Below are 12,076 nucleotides of genomic sequence, written 5' to 3'. Positions count from 1 at the left end.
TGCAAAGTTCCTTCTAATCTCTTTGTTAAGGACTTCAGCTGAATCAGGTATTCCAGTGGGCAGAATTAACTTTGATGCATTGTCAACTCCAAGGACAACTCTCAGGACTGCAGCCATCTTGTGTTCACTCTGATAAAAAAGGACACATTTCTTAAGGAAACTGTTTTAATTTTCACCAGTTTTGTATTGAGTTTAAATTTGAAATGAGAAAACCATTGCATTTCTATATGATCTAAATTTGTTTTATTTCTTGTATCTTTCCTCTCTTCCCTCTTTTTTCCCCCTTCACTTTCATTTCTGGCATTTCCCCCTCTGCTTTAAAAACAGGTTTGTATGACAGCCAATAATAACAATATCATAATAATGACAAAAATATTGGCATTGGCCAGTGGTACCTCTCCACCTCCTAGTAGATAAACCTTTCAATTTCAAATCAATTGCAATATTCTATGTTGCTTTAGGCAAGTTACCTAAAATCCAATAAATCAGACAATATTTATGTTTCTTGCATGAAACAATAGATTGCAAACCTGGAAGTCATTAATATGCAAACACAATGAAATCTTTAAATCCTCACATGAAAAAAAGGATTGTTTGACCATCAAAACTTGTATTTGGTGTAAATTTGCAGAACAGGCTATATGACTACTAGCAAGCTTGTCCACTATATCATTGTAGTCTGTCTGTCAGTGCGCCCCAGGGTGGCTGTGGCTACAATGTAGCTTGCCATCACCAGTGTGTGAATGTGTGTGCGAATGGGTGGATGACAGGTTGTGTAAAGCGCTTTAGGGTCCTTAGGGACTAGAAAAGCGCTATACAAATACAGGCCATTTACCTTTTTTTTTTTTTTTTTTACCATTATGCCCAAGTAGCTGAAGAGACTTAAGTATGGGAACATATTGAAATGTTTTGTTGAACCTTGCCTCTAGAACATACTCAACAGGTTCCACAACATTAAACTTTTCCTCACAGAATTGCTTAAGTTTGAAATCTGATGCTAGTGGACGTCCCTTAGATTTAGCTTGGACCAAAGGACTGTTGCTAGAAATGGCAAGGCTGAGTTCCTTAATTATAACCTGAAGATTATACTTAAAAAAATCTCAACCGTTGTATTATGTGATATCAGTGCTGTAGCAGAGGCAAAAATGAAACCTTCAAGTAACTTTTGAGAAATTGGACAAGCCAATTTTTTAATCAATTTTTCATTTGGTACAACTTCACATAAATTATGTAACTTCTATGTCAGAGGCAATTTCTCCAAGATAAGTTGACTGTTCTTCGCATAACTGAGGTGCTCAATTTTCATCACCATCACAAGAGTTTGCAGTTCGTCTTGTAATCGGAAGGTTGCCGGTTCGAGCCCCGGCTCGGACAGTCTCGGTCGTTGTGTCCTTGGGCAAGACACTTCACCCGTTGCCTACTGAATCGATTCTAGAACGTAAATATCTGGTATTGGAAGAATCAAAATTTCAGTATCAATCCACACACCACTATTTTTCAATGTGTTTCCAGTCTGTGAACTGCAGGTCCTGAGCTAGTGATGAGCAAATGAAGCTTTCTGAAGCACTGAAGCTTGTATTGAAAAACTATTTCAACACAGTTCCCCTTGGTGACATCTGGTGGCCAAAAATATGAAGAGCAGCTTGAACCTACAACTTGTAATGAACTGCTTCATTATGCCCAGTTAACAGAGCTGAATTGACAGCCTCTGTTTGATATCATGTGACAGTTCTGTCTGATATCGGGCTGATATGGTGTTTTGAAGGTGTATTTTTTGTTGAAAAAATGATGTTATACCCATTTTAATAATATTGATGAATACATTTTCCTTGTTTAAACATGTGCCATGGTGTGTTCTCCTTTTGCTTGTGACTTCTTGATGGTTTTTTACTAATTAAAAAAAAAAAACCCACACAATAAATAACAATGTACAACACATTATAATAGCTTGGGAGTATGCTTGTACTGTGAGGCCACGTGATTATGCAATTACCAGCAGACAGATTCGTTTATATAAAATATACCAAGGGCGTAGATTTGGTTTTGGCATTGGTGGGGACGGATGATTCAACCACCGAACCCTGCCCTGTTTCTTTTTTTCCCCTTTTTGTCTTTGCTTCTTGATAAAAAGGAGAAATATACTTGCCTACATATGCTATTCTACATGCTTTTAAACCATTTAAAATTACAATTCATAGTTTTACATTTGAAATTATATAATGTTAAATTACTATTAAACAAATGACTGACTAAGTATTTTAGGCTTTAGTTTACTTCAGCCATATTTCATATAAATCAGGCATCATACAAACATAAAAATAGCTTCAAATACAGTCATGGCAATAAAAGAATATGACTTTAAGGAATTAACAACATTACTTCAGTTATAGTACACCAACATATCTTATACATTAGCACTAAGGGAACACTGAATGACCTGCTGGTTTTTGTCCATAAAGCTACTCATCTAAGATTACCACAAAGTAAAAGATCTCTCAGCAAAATTATGCAACATTTTAGGCACTGTTGCTCCGATCAAATCAGTGAGCTGGGATTTTTTATTCCAAACATGAACTACTGTTACAGCAACAGACATGGACTACTAGTGTCCCACACAACAACTCAATGTGGACTATGTGAAGGGGCCACACACATGCCTTCTCCTCTCGTTAACTGAGGTAAACTGCTGGCATATTTGTTTTACATCTATACTGTCCAGTCTCTCCTGGTGGACATGGCATACAGCAGCATTGTTTAATCTCATTCGAGTCACTGTTAATGATGAAAGATTTTTTAATTTTGTGATTATCGTCCATGTGTGCACATGTAAAAGATATCTTGAGTCTGAGTTCCTTTGCCTTCTACAATTTCTCCTCACAGTTAACCTTACCCATCTTTTTAGTCTTCTGAGAGCACTGAAGCTTCTTTTAGCCTCAGTACATGCGTTTTTTTCCTCAGATTAAAATTATTATTATTATTATTATTATTATTATTATTATTATTATGTGCTTGATGTGCCTCAGCTTTGGCCCTGGCTCTTCCCCTCTGACTGCACTAGGACATATTGCCACCTGATAAAATAACACATTGATTCATGCCATATAAAAAGTGAGACGTGTCAATTCAGATTCTTTGTCAAATAAACACTAATGAATCAATTTACATCAGCAGCTGACAATTGTCATGATAATAAATACTAGTTAATCTACAGCACCAAATCATCAGTCAGTCACCTGTGACCTCACCTCTTCACCTCTGTCTGAGCTACAACATGGCAGAGCTGCCTGTCACCTGATGAATAACAGTGAGACATTCCACATACATGCAGTCACACATGTGCTTCAAATACAGTAATTGAACCATCAAGTCATCATCCAATTTCACCTGTGATCTTGTGTCACCATTGTTGGTTGGAATATTTGCAAAATCATGACTACCATGATATTTTGTCTCAAAAATTAACCCTATGAATATGTCAGCACCATTAGGATGAAATTATTGTGTCACCAACATTTAACGTTAGATATATAATTTTAACAGCCTCTGTAAACTAATATCCTGGCTGCTCGAGGCTGCCGTTTTCTCTGACAGTTTCAATCAAAATTAGAAATGCTACTGTGGGAGACTGAGGTAACTAATAGTGCCGCCTGCATAGCCTGTAACGTTATTGTGACGGACACATTTTATGAGTGAACTTTGCTTTAAGTGACTTACAGGTAGTGATGTGTTTATGGGAGGAGCTGAAAATGATGACGTCCGAAGCCTCGCTGCCCGGCTGTACCACGTGACTGGTTCATGAAGTGGTTCGAATTTGCCGCGAGCTATGACAGCGATACAAACCCCTCAGACTTCATTCTAAATGTGGGTGTTTGATGGAGAGTTGCGGTTAGTGAGAGTTTGGAGACAGTTTGGAGGTTTATGAGAGTGAGGAGAGAAAGTCAGGAGAGAATGGAGCCAGCTAAGAAGAGGAGGATGTCCTCCCCTGTGTGGGAACATTTTGATCTTATATCTCCCAACAAGGTATGTAAATTTCTACAGAAGATGTATTTTCATAATACTGATGGTGCAATACAATTTATGTTAAGCGGCTTTACTTTTGTACAAGGTGAAGTGTTTGCTATGTGCCAGGGAGCTGGGATATAACAACAACACCTCATCCATGCTTAGGCACTACAGAGCTTTGCATGAGAATAGGGGGAACACTGATTGTGGAGCAAGACCAGGTGAGCATCAAATGCCATGATAATACAGCATGCAGTAATGTTACTAAATGAGATAACGATATTATACAATGCAATAAGTTACGTGTGTGATATTTATATTTGTGCTTTGTTCTGCTGAGGAAAGACAATAAAGACAATCTCAAATAGATGAAGACCTGGTTAGCATGGTGATTGAGGACTCCCAGCCATTTAGCATTGTGGAGGACAAAGGATTTAAAAGATTTGTTAAATCATTAAATCCTACCCATGTTCTCCCCACTAAAGGTTATAGAAGCAGTGAAAATTTAGTTTTTACAGAATAAAATGTGGGCAGGACTGACGCCTCAGTGTGTAGCTGTCCATACCTCAACGTTACAAAAGCACCACCACTGTCCACACCCCAACCACACCTCACCTCACAGTAAATGATCATTTCCATTTTAAGCATTTCCAAATGATCATTTTCCATACTGCCAGTATAAATATACACAGTATACTGCCATCACTACAATATAGATGCTTTACACCAGGGCTGCCCAATCCCAGTCCTCGAGAGCTACTATCCTGCAGCTTTTAGATGCATCCCTACTGCAGCACAGCTGAATCAAATGGTTTCATTACCTCGTCAGCATGCCATCGTGTTTGGCAAAGGCCTGATAACAAGCCATTCATTTGATTCAGCTGTGTTAGAGTAGGGATGCATCTAAAAGCTGCAGGATAGTAGCTCTCGAGGACTGGGATTGGGCAGCCCTGCTTTACACACTCCTTTTGTTGTTGACATTTACAGGCTGTGTGCAAAAGGCCACACTCTTCAAATTCATGCCAACTAATATTTTTACGTCCAGTAGGTGTCCTACTAGAGCAAATGAAGCTTCAAGACGCTTTGCGCTGGGGTGAACCAATTGGATGAAAAGCTTCAGTGCTTCATGAAGCTTCATCTGCCCATCACTACTTACAGGTTTCTTTGAAAAATACTTTCTTATATCCAAGTTCTTCCTTTTTGCTGCCGTCCTCCCCGCAGCGGAGGCTTGCCGCTGCTAAAACTAAACAGAGCTGCCTGAAAGGCACAGCCAATCACATTGGCCATATTTGTCACATGACGTAGGACTCCAGTAGAGAACGTAATTTAACTCTTTCTGCACCGCTGGGTGAATGAGACGTCGACAGATGTTTTTTTTTTTCTTTCTATCGGGTTTGTTTTTCTTTACTCGAAGAGATCAAATTATTGGTGGGGACAATTCAATAATCGCTGGATATTGGTGGGGACATGTCCCTTCCGTCCATGCCAAATCTACGCCCTTGAAATATACTATACCTTCTATAACTATGATTATTTCTTATCTAGACTTTAGACCTGGGAGCAGAAATGCTTATGAACTGTTTTTTATTTAGGAATAGGCAGAGCATCCTCTTTTTGTCTGGCTCCATGTCTCTGATTACGATGGACGGCATTGATCACGTGACTCTGTTGAGAAGACCTGAACCTCGACAGTTTCTGAAGCAGTGTTGATTGTTTTGACACATGTGCCGGAGCTTTGCCGTCATTATCCCGAGCAAACTGCCCCTGCCCTTTTCTCTCTTTCTCACTCACAAACACACGGACGTGCCACAGTCCAGCCGTGCACGTTCCTCATTGGTCCCAGGAAGCGAAAAACAGGTGACGCAACACGGAAGTATCGGCAGCAGAGTCTTCGGGTTGTGGTGTGTTTATCGAGGCTGTGTGTGTGAAGGCTCTTGGAGAAACAACGACGCGACATGAAGGTGTTTTTTTCCGGTGTACTGCTGCTCCTGTGTGCGCGGCACACCGACAGCTGGGATGACGGTGGGTTGGCGTTTAGTGTCCGCTTCTTTTACGCTGCTCTTCAGTTCCGGTGAACTGAGCGATCGCCTGCCAAAACTGATTTCCGGTATTTGCCAAAAACGGATTGTTCCTATTTCAACTGATATAAATAACTTGTTGATCTGTAACATGTCAAATGTATCCCCCATAAATGATATCAAGTCACAAACAACGCTCCTGTCACAAGTTAGAAGCCGCAATCAGTCTTTGGCCGTGACTTTTATTTATTTATTTTTATTTATCCAGTTAAAAAAAAAATCTCGTTGACATTAAAAATGTCTTTTTTAAAGAGTAATCTGACAAAGAGGACAGCAGAAATTGCAATAAATATAACAAAAAAAACCCTAATATAAACATATTTTAAGTGGACAAAAAGGACCAGATTGGTTATAATGTAGGTACAATACTAGGACGTTATAAAGATACTTGAAAAACAGGTAATTTTTAGATATTATATATAACCCCTTCGTAAACTCTGTTCACCAAAGTCTATTTACCAACATATGTAAAGATATTACACGTAAAAACAGAGGGAAACACTGGAAATCAATTTTTGGCAGACAATCACTTTTTGGCACAACACTGGTTACCGAGATGCTCCCCTGTTTAGGAAATACACCACAAACTAGTGACAAACACGCTGTGCATGCATGTTTGTCAGCAATGGTAGGTTATATGATGAGTATGGCACTACATGATGTCATAAAGAACAGCGTACAGAAAATGCTGGTTGATTCAGGACTAACGAGTCAAAGTTTGTTCCCGAAGAAGAGCTTTAGTGTGTCTAAAGCGACATGACTGTGATTTGTGTAATCCTAGTGTGGAAATCAGCCCTTGCCTTTTGTCACCTGCAGGCAGTGTACTGCTGCGGGACATCCAGGCACTGACTCTGTACAGGAACCGGTACACCACAGCCAGGCGCTCTAGCCCGATCCCTCAGCTCAAGTGTGTTGGAGGGTCAGCGGGCTGCCACGCCTTCGTCCCAGAGGTGGTCCAGTGTGTGAATAAAGGCTGGAATGGAGTCGATGTGCAGGTGAGGGACCTACTGGTGCTGTACTGTGTGAAATGAGCTCAGTAGGACTGATTCAGCTGCTTTATTTCAATTTTTGAAGAAATGACTCCTGTGTGTGCTGTGCATATTAAAATGTTCATCTCAGACAGTGGTAGGCCAACCCAAACTACAAGGACATTATTTCTACAGGCGACAACGAGGAGAGGTGGTTTGAGCCTTAATCTTTATTGTTGTTTCCATGTTTTTTTGGCACCACTGGCTGTAGGATGGTCTGCATGTTCAATTTCAGTAATATGTATGTGTTGACGGGCACATTCTGTCACATTCAGGCAGTTTAATCTTGTCAGCACAACTGCTCATGAAAAAAACAAAATCTGACAAATTAAATTGGGACTTTTTCTAATCTGAAATTTTGCACTTCGAAACTTGAGCAAGATTTGAGAAACTTGTGTGGGGAATCTCATCCTTGACAGATATGGGACACCTGCAAAATAGAAGACCTCACATTTTCCTTTTATTTTGTCTCTTTAAACTAAGTTCAAATGCAAGAATGTCTAAGTGGTGAGAGTGAAGTTTAAATGAGGTATTGTACCGTGTGTATGAGTAACCCTCAAACTTGTTATGCTTAAATACATTTTAGACTGATGGGGTGTCTCTTGTTCTGCTGTGTGTCACAGTGGGAGTGTAGGACTGACATGGACAACACACATCGATTTGGTCACATTGAGGTGAGCTGTGAGGGCTACAGTCACCCTGCTGATGCCTACATACTGAAAGGGTCTTGTGGGCTGGAGTACACACTGGAACTGACTGAAGAGGGCCAGAGGAGGTCTCACAGTAGTAGGGGTTCCCGTGATGGGTTTAAAGGTAGGAGGATTAGTGATGCAGGTTTTCATTTTTACACAAGGATTAGTTGTTTAAGAATGTTCTTTGTTGTTTTGTCTGTCAGATCTCTGGGGATTTGCCTCCAGTTTCTTTACTGGTTCATCAGAATATGGGCAGCAGCATGACCGTCAGAGCTCTTACACTGCAGGCACTCAGGACTCAGGAGGACTGCTGGTTGTTGCTGTGCTTCTGCTCTTAGCCTATGGCATCCATAAACTGTTCCTAAGTGGGAACACCACTGGGGGGCAAGATGGTGGACCAGCTACACATTCTGGACACAATTACCATGGCTCCATGGGTGGACCACCCCCACCAGGATTCAAACCAGACTACACAGGTAGTTGATGCAAAATGACGACGTGCGGAGATGTAGACGGTGTGGTCTGCACATTTGTCAAAGCAGCACATCCTTTTGGTAGAGCGGACCTTGTATTCTGTATTATTTTAGGGTCTTTACTGAACAACATAAAGCACCTTGAGGTGACTGCTGTTGCGATTTGGTGCTAAAGAAATGAGACGAGTCTTATTTTATGTAATTTAGGCTGCATTGCATGAAAAAAAAGTTTTGATCAGTTCTTGTTTTCTGCTCAGACTACCCTGGAGCCAACCCCAGTTATGGTTTCCACAGTGATTACACTCACAGACACCAGTACCCAGGAGGCCAGGCAGCTCCCGGCACAGGAGGTGGTTTCTGGACTGGAATGGGAACAGGCGGGTTGCTTGGATATCTTTTTGGTGGTCGGAGGTTAGTAAAGGGGTGGAAGGAGAGAGAATAATGGAAAACGGAGACTATGGACTTATGTTTCACCTTCCTGTCTTCAGGACATTCATGCTGTGTTCCATCTCATGTATTCTGCAGGAGCCAGCCCTACAATTCTAACTACTCCACTCACACTAACAGACCTGCCAGAGAACCTCCCTCTTCCGGGACACGCATTACTTCAGGTACCAAGACTGTATGTTATTAGAAGGGACACAGAAACAGTTTGCACATGTTACCTACCTACCTTTGTGATTCTTATAGCCCTTTTCCATTAGTACCTATCCGGGTCAGCTCGACACGGTTTGTCCAAGAAATCAATTTGTCCTATCTTTCCGATATAGTGTGTTAATCCTATCCATCAGAACTTTTCTGTGGTCATACGCCATAATGTTTTGGAGAAAGACACTTTTTTTGGTCTCTGTACACCACCACAGTGGATTGTAAATTAAAAAAAAAAATCAATTCATGATTGAAATGCAGACTTTCAGCTTTAATTGCAAGGGTTTTCCCAAGATTTGCATTAGAGACAGTTTTATAGACAGTCCAAATTAATGGAAGAATTGATGAGTACTTTCAGGGCCAGGTGAGACCTGGTCCCTTCTTATTTCATGACAAATGAAGCAGACATGACCATTCTGACGTTGATTTAGAGCGTTGAATTTCTATCTTTAAAATTACTGCTCATGTAATTTTAATGCATTTGAAATATGAGACCCACAGAGAAACTTGGGTAAGATGTGGCGTAAAAATATTGATAGTTGATAGTAAGGAGCCCAAAGTGTGCCAAGAAAATACCCCCCGCCATTATACCGCCACTGCCAGAAGCCTCAATGCAAGCAAGGGTGGATTTATGCTTTCATGCCAAATTCTGACTCTACCTTCTGAACGTTTCAGCAGAAATCAAGACGCAGGTTATTCCAGTCTTCACGTGAGCTGTAGTGTAAAACTTGGAGTGGTCTTCTGCTGGTTTGAACTTCAGCCTGTAACTGTCTGATTAGATACCTGGTTTAACGAGCAGTTTGAACATGTGAACTAGGGCTGCTCAATTAATCGAATTTTAATCACGATTACGATCTGGGCTTTCAACGATCATTAAAAATGACTGAGCCGATTATTAGCCCCTCCCTCATTTATCCGCGACACCTTAAAGGCCGGTCCGTGAAAATATTGTCGGGCATAAACCGGTCCGTGGCGCAAAAAAGGTTGGAGACCGCTGATTAAGAGGACCCGAGGGAAGCTCGGAAAGCTAAGCAGAAGTTATTTGGAGAGGAGAGTGACTGCCGTTGGTTGAAAAGAGAGGTAAAAAAAACTTCAGTGGTGTTGCACACTATTTTATATTATTTTTTAAAGTCATTGTTAACCCTTTAAAGCCGGTCAGAGCAGCACGCTCCGTTTTGTGTAACTATTTTTAAATCCCTGTAGAACCTGAACCGTGTAAGCTAGCGCAATAATTTGTTTTGCATATGAAACCGGAGGAGTTGTACTTACATCTTATGCCATCAGCTTGTCCTCGGTCACGGTTTCCTTCCACATAAAGCTTTGCAAAAATTGCATAAAAAGCGCTTGCAGGAACAAAAACATAATATTCCAGAAACACGCTTTGCCGATCCGATCAGCTGTTCGTAACACTTCCCACAGTGTAACAGACGTCAGCGCGATCACATGTCCGCCATTTCCTGGCCGAAACCGGAAGTGACGTCATTTTCGCGGAAATGTAGTTTTTTTTTTTACTTGTAGGCCTTAAAAGCCTATACTGGTCATGTTTGACTTTTCTGAATAGGTTCTGGGATGCTTAGAACTCGAATTGCACATCTGGAAATAGTTAATTTTGATGCACCTGCTGTTTTCTTTGCAAATTTGCATCATAGGATTGTTTTTTTGTTTTTCCTGCTGTATCTCCAAAATAACACTATGAAGACACTCAAAATAAATTTCTTGTTGTTGTAAACTATTTTTTGCAACTTTTTTGTATTTAACGTTTTGAGGGATAAACCTCTTAAATTTCTCCAAGTAGAAATATATGTAAAAAAAACAAAAACGATTTTCAATTTTTTTGTAGTTTATTGCACTTTTTTGCAATTAATGTAGTTACTGTGGACTTGATACATAGATATTATTAAAATATGGGCTATAACAGTTGTATAGCAACTTGAAATGCTCCCACAAATGGCACTACAACATGTAAAAAAATAATATATATAAGCTCTGGCGGACTTGGTTCTATAGTAGGTCTTAAAGGGTTAAATAAATATCGTCAAATAATCGTGATCTCAATTTCAGTGAAAATAATCGTGATTATCATTTTTGCCATAATCGAGCAGCCCTAATTTGAACCTAATAAAGCGTCTGAGTGTGAATACCAGTCTTAGCTGATCAGAGCAGGATATTAAATGGTTTTTAAAGCTGTGCCTCCATGCACACGGTCACATTGATCTGCTGATTCACCTGCTTAGTTACGTGAATTACATTTTTTTTTCTTGGTTTAAAAACTAACTGAGAGAACCATTAGTGCAATTAATGTCATGCTCATGTCAAGCTGCGTACCACAGCTGATGCTAGCTAGTTTGATAAATGATGTTAGACCAGTTGATACATTTTGCTGCATGGCTGTGTGTCTGAGCCATTAAGCTGCTGGTTTAGCTGCTCTTAAGTGAATGAAAAACACATCAGTTACATCCATACAAACAATCCCAAACAACTTTATATTACATGTTATAATGATATAAGCATTAATATCTCCAAGCACAGAAGCAGGATCACCGCACCCACAATAAAAGAACAATTCCTCCCTTTTTTCAATGAGCATGCCAGTAAGTGTTCAGTGCAAATGGCTACAACTGACTGACTCCTGTTTGTTTTTTGTTCTTTAGGTTTTGGAGGAACCAAAAGAAGATAGAAGCCCCCCCCCCCCCCCCCACACACACACACACACCCCCACACTTTCTGCAGTGGACAGAATATGACTAAGTGCATTGATCTGTTTGCTGCTTGCAGGCTGTAATCATTTCTTCAAGCAGAGACGTCCAAACGTTACTGCTCGGTTGTGTGTTTCTTGGAGAGCTTGCTGTGGTTCAGTAGTTTCTGTCAGCGTGTGGTTTGGATTTTAGCCTAAAAGTTTTAACGTCCAGCATAAGAAGCTTGTAGGGCTTTATTAAAACAATAATAATGTTTCATTGATAATTACTAGATTTGGGGGTTTTTTGTAGGCAAGTTAAATATTTGAACTCTTTAACTGCAACCTTCTGCTCAAATGTTTGTATCTGTTACGGTGTTCCTCTGCTGATGCACCTTTTCCCTTCCAGTAAATGAAATATTAGAATTGACAAAATGGTTAATAAAATGGTGTGTACTGCTGCTCTCTGGCTTTGTGCATC

At 40.2% G+C, this 12,076-nt stretch overlaps 1 protein-coding gene and 1 long non-coding RNA gene across 3 annotated transcripts; one reads left to right on the top strand and one right to left on the bottom strand.

Moving 5' to 3' along the window:
* Window positions 1-1,159: 1,159 nt before the first annotated feature.
* LOC309708452 lies at window positions 1,160-5,266 on the bottom strand. Of its 2 annotated transcripts, none has more exons than XR_014277271.1 (2): window positions 5,159-5,266; window positions 1,160-3,855 (listed from the first exon to the last, which is right to left on the bottom strand). It is a non-coding gene; the product is annotated as an uncharacterized lncRNA (long non-coding RNA). The 2 variants fall into 2 exon arrangements; XR_014277272.1 differs by having other exon boundaries at window positions 1,160-3,821.
* A 583-nt stretch (window positions 5,267-5,849) lies between these two features.
* saraf (store-operated calcium entry-associated regulatory factor) lies at window positions 5,850-12,056 on the top strand. The gene is made up of 7 exons (XM_082536501.1): window positions 5,850-6,024; window positions 6,897-7,075; window positions 7,732-7,921; window positions 8,004-8,276; window positions 8,531-8,684; window positions 8,799-8,884; window positions 11,573-12,056. Exons 1-7 carry the CDS (start codon window positions 5,958-5,960, stop codon window positions 11,596-11,598), a joined length of 975 nt encoding a protein of 324 aa, XP_082392627.1. The 5' UTR covers window positions 5,850-5,957; the 3' UTR covers window positions 11,599-12,056.
* The last annotated feature ends 20 nt before the right edge of the window (window positions 12,057-12,076 follow it).

The sequence above is a fragment of the Aulonocara stuartgranti genome (genome assembly GCF_965226115.1).
Source record: "Aulonocara stuartgranti genome assembly, chromosome: 6".
Taxonomy (NCBI): domain Eukaryota; kingdom Metazoa; phylum Chordata; class Actinopteri; order Cichliformes; family Cichlidae; genus Aulonocara; species Aulonocara stuartgranti.
The sequence above is the reverse complement of the archived record's forward strand: the minus strand, read 5'-3'. Positions and strand labels throughout refer to the sequence as shown.

Excerpts from the sequence above, each read along its gene's own strand:
- saraf (XM_082536501.1), top strand. The coding sequence starts at position 5,958 with ATGAAGGTGTTTTTTTCCGGTGTACTGCTGCTCCTGTGTGCGCGGCAC. Across the intron at positions 6,025-6,896 it reads CACCGACAGCTGGGATGACG|GCAGTGTACTGCTGCGGGAC; the intron begins GTGGGTTGGCGT and ends TGTCACCTGCAG. Across the intron at positions 8,277-8,530 it reads ATTCAAACCAGACTACACAG|ACTACCCTGGAGCCAACCCC; the intron begins GTAGTTGATGCA and ends TTTTCTGCTCAG.